This window comes from Bos indicus, chromosome 7, assembly GCF_029378745.1.
Source record: "Bos indicus isolate NIAB-ARS_2022 breed Sahiwal x Tharparkar chromosome 7, NIAB-ARS_B.indTharparkar_mat_pri_1.0, whole genome shotgun sequence".
NCBI lineage: Eukaryota > Metazoa > Chordata > Mammalia > Artiodactyla > Bovidae > Bos > Bos indicus.
Window position 1 is genome coordinate 37,606,978 of NC_091766.1, and position 22,466 is coordinate 37,629,443.

Sequence of the window (22,466 nt, forward strand, 5' to 3'; positions counted from 1 at the left end):
TTAAAGAGAAGGGAATACCAAACCCATTGGTATTGTTTGTCTCCTGAGAAACCTGTATGTGGGTCAAGAGCAACAATTAGAACTAGACATGGAACAACAGACTGGTCCCAAATTGGGAAAGGAGTACATCAAGCTTGTATATTGACACCCTGTTTATTTAACATCATGCAAAATTCTGGGCTGGATGAAGCACAAGCTGGAATCAAGATTGCCAGGAGAAATAACAATCTCAGATACGTAGATGATACCACTCTAATGGCAGAAACGAAGAGAACTAAAGAGCCTCTCGATGAAGGTGAAAGAGGAGAGCAAAAAGTTGGCTTGAAACCCAACATTTAAAAAACTAAGATCATGGCATCCGGTCCCATCACTTCATGGCAAATAGAAGGAGGGAAAAGTGGAAGCAGTGACAGATTTTCTCTTCTTGGGCCCCAAAATCACTGCAGACGGTGACTGCAGCCATGAAATCAGAAGATGACTGCTTCTTGGAAGGAAAACTATGACAAACCTAGACAGCATATAAAAAGCAAAGACATCACTTTGCCGACAAAGGTCTGTATAGTCAAAGCTATGGTCTTTCCATTACTCATGTACTGATGCCAGAGCTGGACTAGAAAGAAGGCTGAGCACTGAGGAATTACTTTTGTAGACGCTTGAGAGTCCCTTGTATAGCAAGGAGATCCAACCAGTCAATCCTAAAGGAAATCCATCCTGAATATTCATTGGAAGGATTGATGCTGAAGCTGAAGTTCCAATACTTTGGCCATCTGATGTGAAGAGTTGACTCACTGGAAAAGACCTTGATGCTGGGAAAGACTGAAGGCAGGAAGAGTAGGGGATGACAAAGGATGAGATGGTTGGATGGCATCATCGACTCAATGGACATGAGTTTGAGCAAACTCTGGGAGATGGTGAAGAACAGGAAGGACTGGGGTGTTGCAGTTCATGGGGTCACAAAGTCAGACATGACTAGTGAGTGAATAACAACAACAACCCCCAGTGAAATATTAGTGATATTATTTGGAGGTGGGGCTCTTGGGAGGTAATTAAATTTGGATGAGGTCAAGAGGGTGAGGCCCTATCATGGGATTAGCATCCATATTAGAGAGAGAGAGCAGGACTTGCTCTCTGCCATGTGAGGACATAGTGAGAAGGTGGCTGCTAGCAAGCCAAGAGGACTCTAGCAGGGAACTGAATCTGCTGACCCCTTGATCTCGGATTTCCTAGCCTCCAGAACCGTGGGAAATAAATTCCTGTTATCACCTCACCTCTCTATGGTATATTGTTATGATAGCCCAAGAAGACTAAGACATCTGCTAAGATTTAACACTATTAAATGGTTCCAGGAAGTCAAGCAAGATAAGAACTAAGATTTTTGTTGTTGCTAGTGAATTTAAGGTTCTTGCTTCCTTGTGAAAGAATTTGGAGATGAAGTGAAAGGTAAGAAGTGAATTTATTTAGGCAGAAACACATCCCACAGACAGAGTGTGGGCCATCTGGGAAGGCAAGAGAGGAAGAGAAGGAGAAGGGGAGGGAGAGTCTTGAACTATTGATACCAAAAGCTCAACTTCTCTGTACACTGGTGCTGAATCAAATCACAGAGATTTTGGGGTGAAGTAGAAAAGAGAAAATCACTCAGTTGTGTCCGACGCTTTGTGACCCCATCGACTGTATAGCTCATGGAACTCTTCAGGACAAAATACTGGAGTGGGTAGCCATTCCCTTCTCCAGGGGATCTTCCCAACTCAGGAATCGAACCCAGGTCTCCTACATTACAGGAAGATTCTTTACCTGTTGAGCCACCAGGAAAGTTGTAGCTCAGTTGGTAAAGAGTCTGCCTGCAATGCAGGAGACCTGGGTTCGATCCCTGGGTCGGGAAGATCCCCTGGAGAAGGAAATGGCAACCCACTCCAGTATTCTTGCCTGGAGAATCCCACGGACAGAGGAGCTTGGCAGGCTACAGTCCATGGGATCGCAAGAGTCGGACACGACTTAGCGACTAAACCACCACCACCAGAAAAGAGAAGCTATATTACTTTGCCAGGAAAAGGGGGGCACAGTGGGCTAATGCCCTCAAATCTATGTGTTTCAACTTAGGGAAAGTAAAAGTTTTATAGTAATTGTTCAAAGAGCATGGACATTCTTCTGATAGGTTGATGGTGAAGTAAGTTGGAGTCAGCAGCATCAACCTCCACGGCCAGCTGATGCTGAGCAGGGCCCTGTGGGGCTCCTGGGCATGAAGGTCCTTTTGTCCCCCATATCCTATAGGCAAGACTCCAGCCTTCATGACCTTCTCTCAGTTCCAAACAGCAGAATAGTTGCTAATAAAGGAGAAAGCAACAAAACCACCTAATGCAAGATTAAAGGACCAGAAAGGCTCCTCAAGATTAGGAGACTAGACCATCTAAGACCCTGCACACACCCTAATCTTGTCAGCAAACCCACCCTTTTGAAACTTTGCAGAAGAAAGAATAGACTATTACTGCCTTGATCCTTATCACATACTCCTGCCGACTATATAACCTTTTCCTACTCACCAGGATGGGGTACAGTTCTTGAGTCCCTAGCCTACTGTGTTCCCCCTTTGCCTAGCAAAGTAATGGAGCCACCCTTTCCTTCTCCTCCATAATTGTGATAATTGTGTCTCCATATTTCTGTTTGGCATTGGTGCACATAGAGCCAAGATTTTGGCAACACAACTGGTCTTGGGGTCTACATCCTTGTAGGCAGCATACCATGTTAATCTTACTTACATTTTCCCACCTTGAGGGGGTTTCATTATCTGCAAAATACCTCAAAGATAGGGTTGTGTGTATCCTTTGATAGGGAAACAGGACCTTGCCATAAGGCTGCTCTTGACTGTTTCTCCCTGGTATCGAAACCCCTCCCTTCTCTAGTTAACAACTGCTTGAATCTGCCCATTGGAACTCAGGGAGGGTCATGGAGGCTGAATGAAGGCTGTTTCCTATAATCAAAGAAGTGGGGGACACAGAACAGTCTTGTGCCCAGGAGCCCCAGTGGCCCCTGCATGGTATCAGTATTAGTTTTTATGGGCTTCGTAATTTCATAGGCTAATGAGTGGAAGGATTATTCCAGTTTTGGGAGGGAAGGGGCAGGGATTTCCAGGAATCAAGCCACTATCCACTTTTTGGCCTTTTATGTGTAGCCTCAGAACTGTCATGGTACTGGTGGGTATATCACTTAGCATATGCTAACATATGGCTGAGCATATGATGAGGCTCAAGGTCTACTGGAAGTCGACTCTTCCACCATCTTGGACCTAGCTGGTTCTAACCAGTCTTTGTCATGTCTTATGGCTAATGGACTACAGTCCATGGGGTCCTAAGGGTGGGACACCACTTAGCAACTAAACCACCAACACTGGCAACATCTTCTCCCCTCTTATTTCACTACCAAGGGATTTAATGAGTTTGTTAGAGACCCTGTTAAGAATAGTTTCTCTGGATTGGTGGGAGTGAGGAATAGAAAATGCACATTATCCAGAAGTGGGTCTGAAATGGAAAGGAGAGGCAGAGGAAACAGGAGAGATCTGAGCATACCTGTGGGTGACTAGAAAAAAGCCCAGAATGCACCCTGGTCTATAAAATGGCTTGAAGCGATTTACAATAAAAATAAACCCATTCACCCCAGAGTTTCTCATGGGGTTCCTCCTCTTGAGTAGTCCGGGCCCGTTTCTCCTGCTTTTCCTCCTTGTGCTACACCCTGGAAACTTTGGCAGTCACTGGGGGTCACGGGACAAAGTGGTCAGGTCTAAACACTGATTCCCTGCCCCGGCTGGCTTCATCAGGACGCTTCATCAAGAGACTCCAAGAGAGCAGAACCCCTGGGAGCCAGGCAGCAGCCAACAGAAGGCAGACAGTACTAAAAGTCAGGGACCTGGGTTCCAATCCGGCCCCTGCCACTCCATAACCTGCCATCCCATTGCAATTCCTCTCGGAGATCATGAGGGATGCCCAGGAAGCATACCACATGTGGTTGAATGCAGGCTGCACCCACACAAGAAGGTGCGAATAGGGCCTGTTTTCCCTAACAAGGGGCACTGTTTTAAGGGGTAACCTAAAACGTCTTGGGCTAACCCCCTAACAGTAAGTGCTCGGTAGATGCCAATGTAACCACGTCTTGTCCTGCACCGGCACAGCCTCTCGCTCTACACCGCACCTAGCGGAGTGGGCGGGAGGACCCCGCGCTCCGGGCCGCGCCCCCAGCTCCCGCCGCCTGTCGCGACAGCGGCGGTGCATTGTGGGGCTTGTAGTGCGGGGCTGGGTTGGTTGGGTGGGTGGGCGCGGCCGAGGCAGTCGCAGCGGGGCCATCTTCTACAGGCCGGCTGGTTCGGCCTGTGCAACCGGCACTCGCGCTCCTCGCTCGCCCCGATGGCGCCGCGGCCGCTGAGCCCCTTGGTGCTGGCGCTGGGTGGCGCGGCGGCCGTGCTCGGTTCGGTGCTCTTCATCCTCTGGAAGACCTACTTCGGCAGCGGACGTGAGCGACGCTGGGACGGAGGCGAGGCCTGGTGGGGCGCTGAGCCTGCCGGCCTTCCACAGTGGGACGAGTGGGACGTGAGTGCCCGAGGAGGGTTGGCGCCTCCGCGCGTGCAGCCGAGGGGGTGTGACCGCCGCCCTGCGAGTTGAGAGCTCGGCGCCGCAGGCGTCACGCTGGTGGGCGCGTGGCGGGCGACTGGGAGTCCCGGAACCCTGGAACCGCTGGGCGTTTGGGGGCGTGTGCTGTGCTGCGCCGCTGTAGGCCTCCGGCTTACTCGCGGGGGCCGGGGCGCGAGCGCGCGGTCAGGGAGCGCTGTCCCGCCAGCGCCGGGTGCAGCCGGTGCCCAGCTGGCGCCTGCGCTGTGCGTCCAGCCCGGGATGCCCTCCGGCCCCTCCCGCCGGCCCGCCGCTGTTTCGTTTGTTGCAGGGATTCGGCGCTTCTTGCCTCCATGGAGTGAGGAGGGATTGTCAGTCTAGGGAGGCTGAGTAAGGGAAGCGGAGGAATTTGCATGAGGTCACCCAGGGAAGGCTAGAAGAACGGCTTTTGGGAATTCAGGACTCTATTGACAGCGCTCGTGTGCACCAGAGCGGGCCTGGCAGTCCCTTGATGGCGGGAGGGCGGGGATGTGCGCTTTGGGCTTTCGGTCTTCCCTGGGGGAAGGGTGAGGCCAGAGGGTGCCGATCGCAGCCTGACCCGTGCTCCGCAGCCCGAGGACGAGGAGGACGTGGAGCCGGCGCTGGAGGAGCTGGAGCAGCGCGAGGTGTTGGTGCTGGGGCTGGACGGCTCCGGGAAAAGCACATTCCTGCGCGTGCTGGCCGGAAAGCCGCCGCTGGAAGGCCACATCCCCACCTGGGGCTTCAACTCCGTGCGACTGCCCACCAGGAACTTCGAGGTGGACCTGCTGGAGAGTGAGCAGACACCCCCACCCCCCCCCCCCCCGCGCCCGTCTCCCCCATCATCTCAGCTGGACCCAAGTTGGGGCTTGTTATCTAAGCAGGACACGCCCCTGTGGAAAATCTTTCCCATGTGTCCCTGGGGTACAGGATGGAGTCCAACACTGCTCTGTTCTCTGGTTTGGTCGCCGCCTGTCCCTCGACCTTTCTGCAGCCCACGTGCCTAACCCTGATAGACTCACAGCTAAAGTTTCCTGTATGCCAAGCACTTGACAGACAGCACTTTAAAAAGCCCTGCCAACAACTCCATAAAACTGGAAAGAGTTATTACGTTCATTATATATGTCTTGCATGAGGCAGTGAGGCCCAGAAAGTTAAATAATTTATCCAAGCTCAGGCAGCTTGCCAGTCTGTTAATGCTGTCTAGCTTGGGCTCTCGATATTAAGCACCCTGTACATTGCTTGCTTCTGAAATAAGTGATAGTCACTCAGTCGTGTCCAACTCTTTAGGACCTCATTGACTGTGTAGCCTGTCAGCCTTCTCAACCCATGGAATTCTCCAGGGTTTCTGAAGGGTGCTTGCTTTTTTCTTTCTTATCATCTGTGCCTTGTATGCACTGTTCTCCCAGTCTGCAAAGCCCTTCTTCCCTTTATGAACTAATGTTCATCCTTCAAGGTTCAGGTCAAAGGTGATATCCCATGAAGCCTTATCTGACCCCCAGGCTAGCTTAAGAGTTCTTGCTCTGGGCTCCCCTTCTGCTACTGTGTTTGCCACATACCTCCCTGAGTCCCGGACTGCGCATCTAGGGCACAGATAAATCTGATCCAGCTCTGGCCCCTAGGGCCCAGCCCCAGTCAGGTACTGGAAGATCACTTGTTGAGTGAGTGATCAAAGGAGGATCTGAATAGCCTCCTGCCCTCAATGTTAGGCTTCCTGGGATCTCAGGAGAGGCTAGGAGAGAGGGTATTGAGAGGGCAGCAGTACTTTACCCCTGTGTCCAGTCACAGACTCAGTGGAAAGGAACAAGTGGATTTCTGCCCGCCATATTACTCAGACCATAAAGACTCAGTGGGTTTAGTTAAGTGCCAAAGTGGTGGGATCAGACTCAAGGCCTGGCCGTTGGCCTCAATGGGCCCAGTTCCTCTGGTCTCAGGGCCTTGCCTGCTAGCCTGCCCTGGCTACATCTTTCTTCCCTGATTGTAGCAAACATTGATATTCACCTGAGATTCAGGCTTTTTGGCATGCTTTCTGTGTTTCCATCTCTAGTGCCCAGGACACAGAAAATTCAGATGGGGGTTCTGCAGTTGAGGCCCACTCTGTCTGGCAGAGACAGTATCCAGGCTCAATAAGGTCACTCAACCTGGATTCAAACCCAGATCTCCCATTCATGTCCGGGGCCTTTCCCCTGCCACACCACTCAGTTTGCTATGGTCACCTACAGTGCTTGGCCTGGAGCCCGGCTGAGAATGAGCCCCTTGTGGATCTTTGACTTTTCCCTCCCCTCCCCACCCCCACCTCCTATATCCATTTTATTAACTAGTTCTGTCAGCTTTATCCTCCAGTAGAGTTTGCATCTGTCTGTTTCTTCCCACCTCCATCTTTGCCTACTTGTCCCAATCCACGGTCACCTATCAGTACTACAGCAGTCTCCTTGCTGGTCTTCCTGATTCCACTTCTGTCCTCAATGTTGACCAGCAGCATCTTTCAGAAATCCGTATCACTTCATGTCATTCTTGCTTAAAATGCTTTTGGGGCTCCCCACAGCCTCTCTGTGGCCTTACAGGCCCTGTGTGGTCCAGCCCTGGCCAGCCCTGCTGGTCGTGGCTCCTTCTCCCCCTCTGGCAGCGCCTCAGCCACCTTGAATGCCTTCTGTTTCTTGAACACATGGATCTTGCCCTGTCCGGTGCCTATAACGCTTTTTTCTGCCTCTTCTCATGACCAGCTCCTAGTCATCATTCCAGATTCAGCTCACATGCCACCTCCTTAGGCCACCTTCTCAGACCACCCAATCCAAAGCCACCAGCAGACACTACCCCCACCCCACCCCGCCACTTTCACTTTTTCTGTTTTATTTCCTTCCCTTGTGGAATGTGTTTTTGTGTTACTGCTGTGTTGGTCCTGGTTACAGAGGGAGCTCCTTGAGAGCAGGGCTCCCCTGCCTGCCTTGCTGACCTCTGTGTCCCCAGCACCCAGATCAGTGCTTGGCACCTAGTAAGTACTCAGTATATACTTGTTGAGTGCCTGCTATGTGCCAGGCATTGTGCTGAGGGCTTTGGGGGGATCCAGAGATACATAGCTCTAACTCTCAAAGAGCTGAGAGTCCGTAAGTGTCAGAAGTCTAATCAGAAACACTAGGATGCAGGGGTGACCATTGAGGACTTTGCAGAGGGACACAGAGGAACAGGAATGCAACCCAGGTTGGGGGAGGTGCTACTTGGACAGCCACACGGTGGCAGGATTGAGTATGGCCTTTCCAAGGAAAGAAAATGGGGCAACCAGACTGAACAAGAAAAACTGAATGGAGAATGGCTGTTCTCAGGCAGCACAGGGGGTCCTGGCTGCTGACGACAGCCACTGACCTGGGAGGAAGCTAGGGATTGGGAGGAGGCAGGACAGGCCAGGACAAAGAACCAGAGTACTGTGTTTTGAGGACATCTTATACCCCAGTCCTGTGAAAGGTACATTGTGTACAGTACTTTGGGGTTTTGCTACAACCTGTTAGGTAAGTTGAGTGAGGAAGAGACTGATGTTCAGAGGTGTCGACCTGCTCAGGGAGATATAGCTGTCAGAGCTAGAGCTGCACCCAGGTCCGATTGGCTCAGGAACCCGTGGACTTTCCCTTGCTCCATTGGCCAGTGGAGCCTTGGGAGGCTGGAAGTGATGTGGGGGTGGGCTGTAAGTAGAGAGTCCGGGCCCAGGGAGGCTCTGAGCTGGCCCCTGGCCTCTCCTCAGTCGGCGGCAGCCAGAATCTGCGCTTCTACTGGAAGGAGTTTGTGAATGAAGTGGATGTGCTGGTGTTCATGGTGGACTCGGCTGACCGGCTGCGGCTGCCGTGGGCCCGACAGGAGCTGCACAAGCTGCTGGACAAGGACCCTGACCTGCCTGTTGTGGTGGTGGCCAACAAGCAGGTGAGGGCCATGGGAGGCTGGCTGCCGTCAGCTGGGCTTGATCCACGATGCCTGGGGCAGGGAGCACCGGAGAGGGGTTCGGGCCTAGACCCATGACCTGCAGCACACAGCTGATACTGTCGCCCCCTCTGCTACCTGTGCTGTGTCCTCATTCCTCATCCCTCATCCTCTCGGCCTCCCTCTCTGCCTCCCTGTCATTTGTCATCCTGGAAGAATGAGAAAAATAATTTCTCTGTGTCCATTGTGTCTGAGGTGTGGTTTTGAATAATATTTCATATGATGTTTCTATTCACTCTGTAAGCTATGGGATACTGTTTTCATTTTACATACAGGGAATCTGAAGCTCAGAGAGATTTTGTACACCTTGAAAATAGTAAATTGGGAAGTTTTACTCTAATTGCACCTTTTCCACTCTGCTATGTCCCTAATGATCTCTGACTCTAGATCAGAGAGCTATAGCTGGGAAGTGGTAAGAAGTTAACAAGTTAAATACTAATAACTAACATTTACTGTGTGCTCACAGCATGCTAAGCACACTGTAATCATGACCTCACTATAGGCCTTGACGTTAGCCCAAAGTTACAGCTGCTATGTGGCAAAGCCAGGTCTTGAGCTCAGATCCTCCTCGGATTTCCTGCTCTTCACTCTATGCTATATACGTCTCCTGGCCCAGTAACTCTTGGCATCACATACTTACGGTGCCATTCTCTGCTGCAGTACAGAGTCCTGTTGTGTTTCAGGTGGCATGGGCCCATGGCCCTGAGAGCTGTGGGACATGTTTCCAGCCTGGCTTGGAGACATTCTGTCTGTCTTAGACCTCAGGTTTCCTCTGCCTATCAAGAAATATCTGGCACAGTTATAAACAGGGTAACCTTATGTTCTGGTCTGCCTGTGACAGGCCCCAGCTATGCCTGTTGCTCTGATACAGCTATACTAGTTCCCACTTTGAGTCTCAGAAGTAACCCAGTTTGGACAATGAATCGTGTCATCTTATGTATAAACTATGGTTTATAGTGATTTTAAACTTTACAGAAGACAGCACCTACGGTCCCATCATTCTATGAACTGCTTCAAGAAGAAACCTTTTAATCTTGGGCCAGGCTTGAAATTAAATGCACCATCACCAGCCATGCTGAGTAGTGGTCTCTGTTTTTTCCTCAACAGGTTTCTAGGAGTCTAGGAGAGGTGAGGCCTTTGTCTGAAAGTGACCTTACCATAAGATCTCTCCACCATTGAATTTAGGAAACTGAGCTAAGATTTCTGTAAAGGTCATAAACTTGGTCATCAAACCAACCTGGGTTTAAAACCTGGCTCTGCCACGTGTCACTGTTTCCTTTGCTAAATGATACCACCTCCCTGAGCTGATTTCCCCATCAGTTTAGTATGGACAGTGAGTTAAATGAGATGAGTACCTATCACAATGCCTGACTTAGAGGACGTGCTGTTTCTTAGCACAGTGGCTATGGGTGAGAATGAGGGGGTGGAAAGAAGCTGATACCAAGGAAAGTCAGAGATGAGGAAGTGAGTTTAGACCAACTGGGCAAGAGAGAACTTAGGCTCCAGTGTTCCCCCCAGGGAGCCGATGAACAGTTTATTTCACAGATGACAAGGGTGGGTAGTTGGGACACACTCTCAATCCAGCCTGACGTCTCCGTTTCATCCCAGGACCTGAGCGAAGCCATGAGTATGGTGGAGCTGCAACAGGAGCTGGGCCTGCAGGCTGTCGATAGCCAGCGGGAACTTTTCCTCTTGGCAGCCAGCATCGCCCCTGCAGGAACCAGCTTTGAAAATCCTGGCACCGTGCACATCTGGAAACTGCTCCTGGAGCTTCTCTCCTAGGCTGGCGCCCACCCGCTCACTAGCCAGCCCTGGAGACTTCAGTTCTGCTCCTCCTGCTTCTTCATCTCCAGCCTGGGCCTGGGGCACGGTCTACATAACATCTCTTCCCTTCTTCCCTCCTCACCCTCAAGAGCAGGGCCTGGGTGAGGCCAAGAACCACACAGAGACCTCCCAGTGAGCTAGCCATGAGGCTGAAGCAGGGAGGCAGTTGAGGCCAAGGGTGGGAGAGGACAGTGTCTTGCTAATTCTGAGCAGCAAGTGGATCCCACTTTCACCAAGGAAGGCAGCCTCATCCTCTGACCTGTACAGCGAGCTGCCCAGCAGGCTCAGTTCTCCCCGCCCTGCTGGTCCCAAGGGGTGAGGACTGGTGTAGGTGTCCGAAGTACGCCCTAACCCTAGACTGATCCCTTCTGGTGATTTTGCACCCTCTCGTGTGGGCAGGTTCTGGGCCATAAGCCACGAGCTCAGACTCCCTGTCCTGCCTTATGCTCCAACCCCAGCTGGCTCGTGGCCTTGTGCAATCCCTGCCTCTCTGGGCCATCCCTTTTAAAGAGAGGTGATTTAGGTGGTGGCTTTCTAACCAACCTACAAAGATAGGAAGCTTGAGGAGGAATCTAGAGATCCTGGCAAGAAGCTTCCTGAAACCTCCCTGCTTTCCCAAGGCTGAGGTCGAGCCTGCTAACCTCTTAAATAGAGAGTAAGTGGTCTTCACCCCCTAATCAGAGAGACTGAAACCCACACCCACCCCAATCTGGAGTCAGAAGCTGCTACTCTTACACTTAACTGTGCCAATGCCCATGTTTACATAAGTCTGGGGAAGGAAGGAGCTTGCCTGTGTTCCTGGGAAGACTTGTCAGGGGAGCAGGATGTTGGCCTCCAGACTGCATTTAATTATTTATTTATTTATAAAAGGAACAGGCCCAAGTTTTAGGCTCTGTTTCTAGGTGCTGTTATCCAAACCCTAGATGACTGTCATGGAAAATTTGGATCTTTGAGGAAAATAGCTGGAATCATGAATGACAGTGTGGTAAGCTACACATGTCAATGGAGACAGAGCTCTTCCTCCCCCAACCCTTTGTGGCTGTACTTGATGTCATAGAATTTCACCATGACCCATATGAACTTGAACTCCAATACTTGGCCTAATACATCAAAGGGACACAAACTCTGTAGAGGTAACAAATGACTCTGGGAGAGGCAATTTCATCATAGTTACTCTTACAAAGAAATTAGAATTAGCAGACCAACCAATGGGTAGCCTTGAGTATATCGCACAGCCTTCCTGGACCTGCTGATTGTGCAGCTAAGGCAAAGCTGGACAGAATAGCTGGTGTCCTCTCCAGAACACATTCCGTGATTCTCCTGTTTCCAGTGATCAGCCAGTTTAAAGACTGTCTCTGTACTGACTCTGTACTGACTCTTCAGTGCAGGCAGAAGGAACCTTTTGTCTGTCAAGAGGCCACTGAAGAGTTGACAGCCACAAATGGGCCTTTTTTTTGAGGAGGGAACCAACTCAGTTTGCTTTTTAATTGAGAATAGAGATTATGTGCCTTTGTTTCATTTGACATTTACTCAGCGTGCCACAGTTTCATACTGTGGCGGGTGCAAGAAGGGTGGGCCGGGAAGGTGTCTCAGAATAGAATCACTTTTCTTTGAAATTCCGATTAACTTTCTGTCTTAAGTGATTTGACTGATTTTATTTTAAATATTTTGGGAATGACTTGGGTTTTAGAGTAGCCTTTGAAACTCTGCTGACACTTCATTTTGCTGGCAGAAAGTAAGGAGACTTTACTTCTCTGTTCTGTGAACTTCACCTTGTCCTCTAGCGTTAATACTTGAAAGTTAGCCTTGGAGCCAACATTTTGGAGAGGGGCGCCCTTTTCTACTAATTAAGCTCTGCCTTTGGTCTAGTGCATATCACTATGTAGTACAGTTTTTAAAGTCCCCACTGTCAGGAGGTGAGAATAGAGTTACGTACTTGAACAGCTTTCAAAGACCAGTCTCAGAGGCAACAGGTCCTGGGGCACACGAGGAGACACCACTGAGGAGCACTGAAGGTCCTGGGCGGTGGCCGTTGGTGCCTGTACAGGCCGTATGGACGTCCTGTCGGCCTGTGGGTGTGCGCGTGTCTGTGGCTGACGGCAGCACTCCTCTGCTGGCCTGTCCTCCAGGCAGGGAGCCAGACAGTGCTTGTGTCCCGGTTCCTACCAGGACCAGGCTGGGCAGAGTCGCGGAAGGGCCTTTTTTCAGAACCGCTGACTGCCTTGCGCTCTTATGTAGTTGTTCCTGAATGTGACTTTGGCTCAAGAGCCTAGGTGGCTGCTTTGGGGAAGCTGTTCATCTCAAGTGCAGCTCCTGACTAACCGGGATGACACCATGTTTCCCCCTCCGCCCCACCTGAGCTTGGCACTAGCGAATGGACAGCCGGGCAGCTCTCGCACTCTCATGAAGACCATACAGTGCCCACTTCATGCTTGGGAAGGCAGCTCATGCGTCTGTGTGCCGGTTGAACCTGTGAATCATGCACGCTGACACTGGGGGCTTCTGCTCTTGAGGTTATTTGAATGAAATCATGGCTTCTGACATGCTGCTGTCCTGAAGAGAGGTCAGCCTGGCCCAGAGCTTGAACACGTGGATGGTCTAAGCAAGAGGGCTCTTGAGGCTACTGGGACCACCACCTTGGACCAGCTGCCTATCCCAAAAAGCCTCCTCTGGCACCTCCTGGTGTTTGGAACCATCCGTTGTAAGCTCGTGCCAACACAGTGGTATCCAGCTGTGAGGACTGGAGAGGAGGTGAAGTTGGTCCCTCCGGGCCTCCGGACCCTCCTCAGAAGTGCTGGTGAAAAATTTCACAGCTCCAGCATGTCTGAATGAGACCCCCGATTCTCCAGAAAAATGTTTCCACTTGCCCTTGGAAAATATTTTGTTCTTAGGCTAGGTTAGTAGCAACTGCCAGCATCTCAAACCAGCCGCTGAAACTCGTCTGTGGCGTCTATCCTCGTCCTCTCACAGCTGCCCCAGACCTCAGACCTGCACAGTCAGCAGTCTGCCTCACCCCTGCCAACTGCTGTCACCTTCTCCAAGTCTTCTCTAGTAACTCTTTAGAGGGAAACCTCCAGCTTTCCCTGCTGCCTCCTGGAGATGGGCCCATAAAGGGACAAGGGGAAGATTGCCATCAGATCTGAAGTAAAGGAGCCTTGCTGTCCCAGCCCATGCCCTGTGAACCCAGGCCCACAAACTGCATAAAATGGAGTGTTGGTGGCTGTGTACAATAAATGCCAAAAATTTGGTGGTGGTTTCATATAAATTCTGATTTTGAGGAACAAACGTGCTTGGTGCTTAGCAGTCCCAGGGAGGGACAGCTATGGAGGGTGGTCCCAGAACACGTCCCACAGCAAATCCCAATCCCTTCAGTCCACACTGGGGTGGGTGGGTACATCAGCTTTGGCCTAACAGTACTTTTGGGGAGATACCCAAACCCTTCCTTGTAGGAGTTCTAGCTGACAGGGCCAGAGCTAGGCATGAAAATGGAAGTGAGAACTTTTTTTTTAATTTTAGCAATGCTGTTTTGTTTTTTAAGTGAAGAATAATTGCTTTACAGAATTGGAGAACAGCTTTGACTGCCTCCATACCAGAGGTCAGAATGGAGGTGGCACCATTCCACAAGTGTCCCCCCAACACCTGCCCTTGGGCTGGGCTCTGTGGTTCCCTCACAAGGTCGCTGGATTCAAGCCCAGTCTGGTAGGGGATGTCCAACCAGACTAACAGACAGTTACTGGCATTGGCTACAGAAGTCGGGGCTGGGGGGACTCCAGGACACTGACACAGCCTGGGAGCAGAGGAAGGTGGTATGGAAGGCTTCCGCAAAGCCCTGTGGTATGGCAGCTGAACTGGGTGAAGAAACAAGGTTAAGGGCCTGGCCCGGTCACAGGCCTGATTTCAGAATGCTCTGAAGGACTTCTGCATTCCTAAAGCTTTCATTCCTAAAGCCTTCGCTCACGGTGACGGTCACTGCTGGAGTCTAGCAAGTCGAGTCCAAAAGGCAGGTTTCTGTCCAGTTTCCAGCCCGCCTTAACGGTGTGAGACAGTGGGCTGCTTTCAGTGGCCGAAGAGAAGGCCAGCAAGCGAAAGTCTAGGCGTAGTCATTGGACAGAGTAACTTCAAACCCCATGTTAATGCCTCTCAAGCCTGTTTCCTTACCAGTGAGAAGATAAAACCACACAACTGTGTGGGTTTTTTGTGAAATGTTTTATGTAAAAATACTTAACTCCTTTCCTAGAGCAGTGAGGGGAGACAAGTTTTATGTGACTTAAGGAGAAACCTCAGGAACAGAAGGTTTTTATATTATTGATACCTGACAATAATGAATCAAAATGCCCAGCACCCACCTCACTGTGACTATAATCCTGCTACATACCAATCATGCCACCAAATTACACAGGCCAGGCCCGAAGGAATGCCATGCAGTGTGCAGCTCAGGACGTGGTACACAGCAGAGTTGCATTCAGCAGTCCAACAGACATCTCAGAAAGCAGGTTTGGGGACTTCAGACTCAAAAGACAAGCAGCAAAGGCAGGTCACTTGAAGGCAGATCAGGAGGCAGCTATATAGCATCTTATCCGCTGGCACTCGAGCCACAACTGGCTTCAGACCAGGGCCACAGAAAACCAGTTCACCAGCCCCCAGCCTGGGGTGGGGCCACCACTGGAGGCCTCTCCCAAGTAGCCCAGGCTTCCGTAAAAGTATTAGTCAGCTCAGATGGTAAAAAATCTGCCTGCAGTGCAGGAGACCCAGGGTCTATCCCTGGGTCAGGAAGATACCTGGAGAAGGGAATGACTGCCCACTCCAGTATTTTGTCTGGAGAATCCCATAGACAGAGGAGCCTAGCAGACTACAGTCCATGGGTCACAGTCAGACGTGACTAAGTGACTGACTCACTTTTTTGTAGAAGTGATAGTGGAACTGCTGTTCAGGAAACCAAGGTAGCGAGCAGTAGAACCAGAACAGGGGAGAAAAGGGAGGGCAGCTGTGCCTAGGAGGGTACATGAATGTGCAAAGGACTGAATGGCCTCTTTACTTTGGTTGAGGAGGTTACTGAAGGGGGCAGCCCCAGGGCTTGGCTGGGAGGGCAAATACAAAACTGTCAGAGAAGTAAAAATAACTATTTTATTGTACACAGACTATATTCAAACAAACCATGCGCTCAGAAAACAGCAGGTTCTGGCTTTTCCCAGAGCCCCAAGAAGAATATAAATTGGAGCCTCTGGGAGACAGTATCTTCTCCAAAGTGAAAAGTGAGAGAGAGAGAGAGAGTGTACGCGTGCACGTGCATTGTAACCCTTTGATTCCATGGGGTTTGGCTGGCCTCATCTGTAGATGCATACCACTCCTTGCTTCTCTAGTCCAAGAGGAAGCCTCAACCTGGGGCAGGCATAAACCAGTCACTCAACCTCCATTTTATTCTTTTGCAAAGAATCAGTGAAGGCTTGCCACTCTGCTGGGTAAAAGCGCTTGTAGACATTGATCTTATTCCGAATCTGTTTTGGGGTATCTTGATAGTAATTCTTCTCATCCCGGGCCATAGCCTAAGGAAAGAAAAGGGCCACTTGAATGAAGAAGGCTGGACAGGCCAAGTTCAAATCCCTAGCCCTGCATTGGACAAGGTACTGCCCATCCCTGAGATTCAGATTCCTCGTGTCAAAAGTCATAGTGTATGTGGGAAAATGGGTACAAGTACCCTCAGAGACTAGGCAGGAGCTGAGTCCCGCTGAGTAGCTCATTCTTTGTCCATCACCAACTGATCCCACCTGGGCACAGGGTCCCAGTGTAGCCAGATCTTTCCATTTTTAAGAGAAGCCAAAAAAAAAAAAAGGAGTTGAGACCTCCCATAATTAAAATGGGAGTTAACCCCTGAACAGCAGTTAACTCTTGAACAGCACAGATGTGAAGTGCATGGGTCCACTTATAATGGGTATTTTTCAGGAGTAAATACTTTAGCACTACATGGTCCATGGTCAGTTGAATCCCAAGATTTGAGGAACTGCAGACTGGGAGGACCAATTGTAAATTATACACAGGTTAACCTCAGGTTGTTCAAGGGTCACCTGCAGTTCATTAAAAATACCATGTGAGCAAACAATATATATTTATGAGTGGGATACACACCACAGGCTCTTCAGTCTACCCAATTATAAGCATTCTGTCAAAGGGATCCATTTCCTAGGGTATCTTTCCTCTTTGTTTCCACTCAATCTCAGGAAACAGGCACTAGCCAAGCAGATCAGACCCCAAATGGTCCAGGGTACCCTCTCCAAGGACCCAAGTGGTTCCTCCTGCCAGGCCTGAACCACTTACCTTATAGTTTTCCCCATGGTTCTCCACCATGTAGCGAACATAGTCAATGAGATCTCGTGACAGTGTATTTCCTTTCTTTTCCGGAAGGCTGGCTTCTGCCTCCAGGTCTGGGTTGAGAGAAGCCAAGAGACAGGGAATGAAGCTTTGCTTCCTGCATAAGTTGAGCTGCGCAGTCAATCCTAAGCCACAAGAGTTAATACACTGGCCAAGTGATGACCTTCCCCTCTTCTTCTCCAAATTCAGTACTAGAACCTTCCTCATTAGCCCCTCAGGTCCCAGGCTCTGCCTATGGCACAAGCATCCATCAGCATGGCAATAAGTCACCTCTCTTTGGGTCTCAGATGGGTGAAAGGAAGGCACCAAACTAAAAATCCCTGCTTAGTGCCAGGTACTAGGGACAGAGATGAAGACACATTGCTTGTCCACAATGCAGGGCTCCATTCCAGCTCTAAAATTCTTTGAGAACCTCTTAAAAGTGTTAATATGTGAAATGAAAAGGTGTGAATAAATGGGAACTTGAGCTGTAGGAACTAGGGCCCAAGGCACCTCACTGTTCCACATGAGGGGAAAAACCAAACTCTGGAGTCAATATGGCCTCACTCCTAAAATAGCTGGGCTTCTCTGATGGCTCAGCAGTAAAGAATCTGCCTGCAGTGCAGGAGATGCAGGTTCAATCCCTGGATGGGGAAGATCCCCTGGAGAAGGAAATGGCAATCCACTCCAGTATTACTGCCTGGGAAAACCTATCCTTAGAGTACCTGGAGAGCTACAGTCCAAGGGGTCAGAAGAGTTGGACATGGCTTAGTGACTGAACACACACGCACACCACTACTGAGCTATATATTTTTAAAATTATTATGATGGTAAATTTTGAGGGTTTTTATTTTTTGCCACAATTTACATTTTTTTAATGGTAAATTTTGTGGGATTTTTTTTAACCGTAATTTTAAAAATTTTAATTAAAGAATTAAAAGTAAAACTTAAGATTAGCTTTCACTACACTAAGTACACATGATTTTGTATATACAATCCTGTGCAGTAACTCTTACAAGAATCACTAAAATAGACTACAGACAAGAATTCATGGAATTCTATATCAAATGTCTGGTCAGAGGGCTTTCCTGGTGGCTCAGAGGTAAAGAACTGGCCTGCCAAGGTAGGAGACACGGGTTCGATACCTAATCTGGGAAGATCTCACATGCAGTGGAGCACGAAGCCCATGGACACAACTCTTGAGCCTGTGCTCTAGAGCCCAGAAGCCACAACTACTGAGCCCACGTGCTGCAACTACTGAAGACTGTGCTCTTAGAGCCTGTGCTCCACGAGAGAAGCCACCACAGTAAGAAGCCTGCGATGCTTGCCATGACCAGAGAACAACCTGAGCAGCAATGAAGGCATAGCCAAAAATAAATAAATAATATTTTTTAAATGGTCATTCAAATCTTCAAACTTTGCAGAATTTACCCTCTTGTTTTAATATTCAGTCTCTATAGCCTTAAAATACATAAAGTTGATTTATCATTGGAAAGATTCAGTTTAATCACTCAGTCATGTCTGGCTCTTTGAGACCCCATGGACTGCAACACACCAGGCTTCCTTGTCCATCACCAACTCCTGGAGCCTACTCAAACTCATGTCCATCGAATCGGTGATCCTATCCAACTATCTCATCCTCATTGCAAAGATTATATGGTGGAATCTCTAAAAAAAAAATATCTGTTCATCCTTAAACTCATGAGAAGCTGAATTCATGCCTGAGACTTATTGTTTTCTCCTTTATCCTCTCAGGCACTGGTTACGTCCTCCCCGAACATCTCTGGCCTCCCTTCACACATTGGAACTTAGTCAGTAGACTGAAAATGTCTCGGCCAGGACACAGTTCTACCTCTGCCAGCTGAGCCCTGGACCGGCTCACTTCCTCCCTCTGAACTTCAGTTTCTCCATCTGTACCATGAGAATATCTGAGGGTCCTCTCCAGCCCTGTATAGGATGCTGACCTAGAGAAATTGTGGCCCACACCCACCATTAAGCACATAAGGCTTCCGCACAAGCTCCTTAGGCCTCTCTTCTACATCCACTTCCATGGCTTTTACCTGCAGAGAACAGAGACCGTGAGAACAGCAGACAGAAGAAATATCCTGGATGAGGGAAAATTCTAAAGGCTCCTGCCCATCCCAGCACAACTGCCTTATCCATAAGGGTCCCTCCACAAGGTCAGGCAAGAATAGATGACCAAAAGAGCTAATGCCCTGGATGCTTTTTGGTTCCCAAGATGCTCAAGTAAGCAATTTATCTTTCTGCGTCTATCTATAAAATGGGCAGAATATTCCTTGCCTGCCTCACTTCACTGTGTGATTATCAAATGGAGCAATGCACATGAAAGCACTTAAGACTTCAATGAGGGAGAGAGGTCAGATGCCTTCTCTTATGCAAGGAGCAGGCTGACAGCGCTTGGCTATAATTTCACATTTATTCAATAAACAGTAGTGCCCTGTTCCTCTAGCATAAAGAGATAATAAGAAATTTGCCTGAAGGCAACGGGACAAACCCAATCAGCAAGCCCATTCATTAACTATAGACCACTAGTCACATCCTAAGCACCACCGAGTGAGGCTTAGTACTGAATGGAACAGAGTTCTTGTCCCCAAGCAGATTATGTTGGGGGAAAGAGGCACAGACAATAAACAGATAAATATACCACATGACATGCCATAAAGTATTTACAAGTGCCAAGGAATTAAAGTAGAAAAGAAGTTACTGAGGGAAAGGGGGTGCTATTTTTGAAAGTGGTCCAGAAAAAGACCTATTCCGGAAAACTAGCCTAAGGGAAGCCTCAGGCCAAGGACGACTGGATAACTTAGGAAAGGAGTGAGGAACAGTAAGGATTCCAAACTCCTTATTAGGAAAGTTAAGGGCAGAAAAAGATAAATTCTGGAAAACTGAGATGGCAAGGGATCCAAATAGTTTAATTTCAGAAGGAAAAAGTGAGTGCCGAAGGAAAACGGAAGCTCCAACCCAGGTCCAATGTGTGCTAAGGGAGGCAGTATAAGGGAGATACTAAAGGTAATCTCAACGCAGTCAGGCTGGCCCAGCTGGCTGTAGGGAAGTCACAAACCCAAGAAGGGCTTGAGGGAGGTAACAGACAGGATTAAGCCAGCTCAGGATGGTGTGGCGGCGGAGGGCAAGGCCGGGACTATGTCAGTACCTTTCTCTTAAGAAGGGGCACTGCCCTGTTGGGGTCCATAGCCAAACCCATCTCGGCCAGGTTCTGCCGCACCGATTTGGTCTGGTCCCAGGCATGTCGGATGTGTGAGCTACGGGGAAAAAAAGAGGGCGGTCGCGGGACTGTCATCTCGCTAGCCGTCCTGGCCGAGGTCTCCTGCCTTCTAAACCCCAGTCTCCTCACCATTCGATCCGCGGCGCTGCCTTCCGTCGAGCATTCCGGTTCAGACGCTTCCGGTTAACATTATAACCGAACTTCTGCCTCCGAGTCTTTCCCTTGGCTTTGGGCATTGCACTGACCACAGCACGGAGTACTAGACTCTGCTTCTCACTCCAACTACCGCGTGTAGCGACTCCTTCCGGCTAGTGGAGCACGTGGTTTTGCAGGCTTTCGGGAAATGTAGTCTTCTTCTCAGCGACACAGGCTGGTTACTATAACTCCCAGAATGCCATGAGCGAACGCGCCTGCGTACAACGTTCAGCAAAGCCCTTTTCCCTGCCCCACTTTAAGGACCTCATCAGGAGGCGGGGCTTAGCGTCCGAATTTTCGCCTTCTGCTGTTGCTTGAAACATGGAGACTCCTGGCCGTGTCACTCCGGAGGCACCCTTTGAACCATCGCAGCCCCCAGTCATTGAAGGCTTTAGCCCCAGTGTATACAGCACTTCGGAAAGCTTCAAGGAAAAGTTTATTCGCAAGACCCGCGAGAACCCATTGGTACCCATAGGTAAGCAAGTGGGAGCTTTAGGAACTGTAGACCAAGAGGGCAGTGATGTAGAGGGAATGAAATAGGGGAGGATCGGGACCCCAGCTGGGTGACCCGAATGAGAAGAGGCCGGGCGGTGAGGGGTGAACGTGATTGGAGAAGGAGCTAGACTGGATTGGGGGCGCTGGGACGCGGCGGACTCTTAACTCCGAGGACCACCCCCCTGCCCCGGCCCTCCTTCTGCCCACCCCTCCCACCTCGGCCCCAACCCACAGCGCGCTCTCCTCAGCTCCTGTTTAAGAATATCTTGACCCTGAAGAGGGAAGACCAAAGAGGGGAGGGGCCCTCTAGAGCCGGACCTGCCTGCCACTTCCCACCTGCTTTGTCGCCTCTTCAGGCTGCCTGGGCACTGCGGCCGCCCTTACCTATGGTCTCTACTGCTTCCACCGGGGACAGAGCCAGCGCTCCCAGCTCATGATGCGTACCCGGATCGCCGCCCAGGGCTTCACGATCGTTGCCATCTTGGTGGGTCTGGCTGCATCCACTCTGAAATCTCGACCTTGAGCCGGTGGCCTCACCTTGAAAGCTTCACGGATATGGTGTATACAGCATTTCGGAACCACCGGTCCTACTACTAAAATAACTCCTTCATTTCCCCTAACAAGCCCTGTATCAGTGCGGGTGGAAGTGGCGAATTGTGTAAACGACAGATTCCCCCCCCCCCCCGCCCCGCCCCCTGGAATCTCAGGTTCGGTTCAGTTTGCGTGTTCCCTACTTCTGTTTATGTTGCACCTTGGTCACTTCTACCTAATAAACTCTGATTCACTTGTAGTTTAGTGAATTCATTCCCTGTCTCGCCGCCATGGTTTTTGGTCTTTGGTTTTAGGAGAAAACAGACTAAAGACTGCAGGGTCTTTTAGAAATCCAGTAGTCTACTGATTCTCAAACTTTCCTGACAACAGTCACCCCGAGGTATTTATTAAAAGTAGGCAGTCTTGAGAGTCCCTTGGACAGCAGGGAGATCAAGCCAGTGAATCTTAAAGGAAATCAACCCTGAATATTCACTGGAAGGACTGATGCTGAAGCTCCAATACTTTGGCCACCTGATGCAAAGAGCCAACTCATTGGTAAAGACCCTGATGCTGGGAAAGATTGAAGGCAGGAGGAGAAGAGGGTGATAGAGGATGAGATGGTTGAATAGCATCACCGATTCAATAATCAAATTTGTGCAAACTCCAGGAGATAATGAAAGACAGGGAAACCTGGCTTGCTATATTCATGGGATAGCAGAGAGTCTGACATGACTTAGCGACTGAACAACAAGACAGTCTCTACAGCAATGTTATATGTGGGGCCAGGCTCGGGGGTGGGAACTGATCTTTCCAACAATTTTCAAACTTTAAGTAGAAAACCTTCCTTCCTATGAGGCCTGCCACGCTTCTGCCCTCCACTTCTGATCCTGACTCCAGTACCATCTCCTGAGAACACTTAAGGCTGATCTAGACCATCTCAGCTTGGTTCTTGATGCATCTTACAGAACAGGAAACTGAGGCTTAGAGCCACAGCTTGATGTAACAGAAACAGCTCACAGGGTAATCCCAAAGCTTGCCAATGATTTGTGGCAGTACCTAGTGTTTTATGGTTAAGGAGAAAAGGAGGCTGGAGATCTGAGCAAACTCAAGAAGAGAGGCACCTCATGAGTTTCTCATTCATCTAAAATCTCAAACAGGTGTTCCTGATCTGCAATCATCCCTAAAGTGTTGACTCAGATTCTGTTTCCTTCCATCCATGGCTCCCTCAGTTTCAACACCATCTGTATGACTAAGAC

General features: G+C 49.8%; 3 protein-coding genes across 4 annotated transcripts; 2 read left to right on the forward strand and 1 right to left on the reverse strand.

Annotated features, from left to right (window-relative positions):
* The first annotated feature begins 4,290 nt into the window (after nt 1-4,290).
* ARL10 (ARF like GTPase 10) lies at nt 4,291-18,742 on the forward strand. 2 transcript variants are annotated; one of them, XM_070793292.1, is made up of 4 exons: nt 4,291-4,574; nt 5,204-5,405; nt 8,344-8,519; nt 18,501-18,742. In XM_070793292.1, exons 1-4 carry the CDS (start codon nt 4,392-4,394, stop codon nt 18,555-18,557), a joined length of 618 nt encoding a protein of 205 aa, XP_070649393.1. In that variant the 5' UTR covers nt 4,291-4,391; the 3' UTR covers nt 18,558-18,742. The 2 variants fall into 2 exon arrangements, with proteins under 2 accessions (XP_070649393.1, XP_019820230.2); XM_019964671.2 differs by lacking the exon at nt 18,501-18,742 and adding an exon at nt 10,185-13,647 and having other exon boundaries at nt 4,292-4,574.
* Nucleotides 15,511-20,263, reverse strand: NOP16 (NOP16 nucleolar protein). Its single transcript, XM_019964672.2, has 5 exons — nt 20,119-20,263; nt 19,918-20,026; nt 18,736-18,805; nt 16,713-16,819; nt 15,511-15,943 (listed from the first exon to the last, which is right to left on the reverse strand). Exons 1-5 carry the CDS (start codon nt 20,223-20,225, stop codon nt 15,800-15,802), a joined length of 537 nt encoding a protein of 178 aa, XP_019820231.1. The 5' UTR covers nt 20,226-20,263; the 3' UTR covers nt 15,511-15,799.
* A 180-nt stretch (nt 20,264-20,443) lies between these two features.
* Nucleotides 20,444-21,469, forward strand: HIGD2A (HIG1 hypoxia inducible domain family member 2A). Its single transcript, XM_019964673.2, has 2 exons — nt 20,444-20,659; nt 21,036-21,469. The coding sequence occupies exons 1-2, from the start codon at nt 20,506-20,508 to the stop codon at nt 21,200-21,202; spliced, it is 321 nt and encodes a 106-aa protein (XP_019820232.1). The 5' UTR covers nt 20,444-20,505; the 3' UTR covers nt 21,203-21,469.
* Nucleotides 21,470-22,466: the final 997 nt, after the last annotated feature.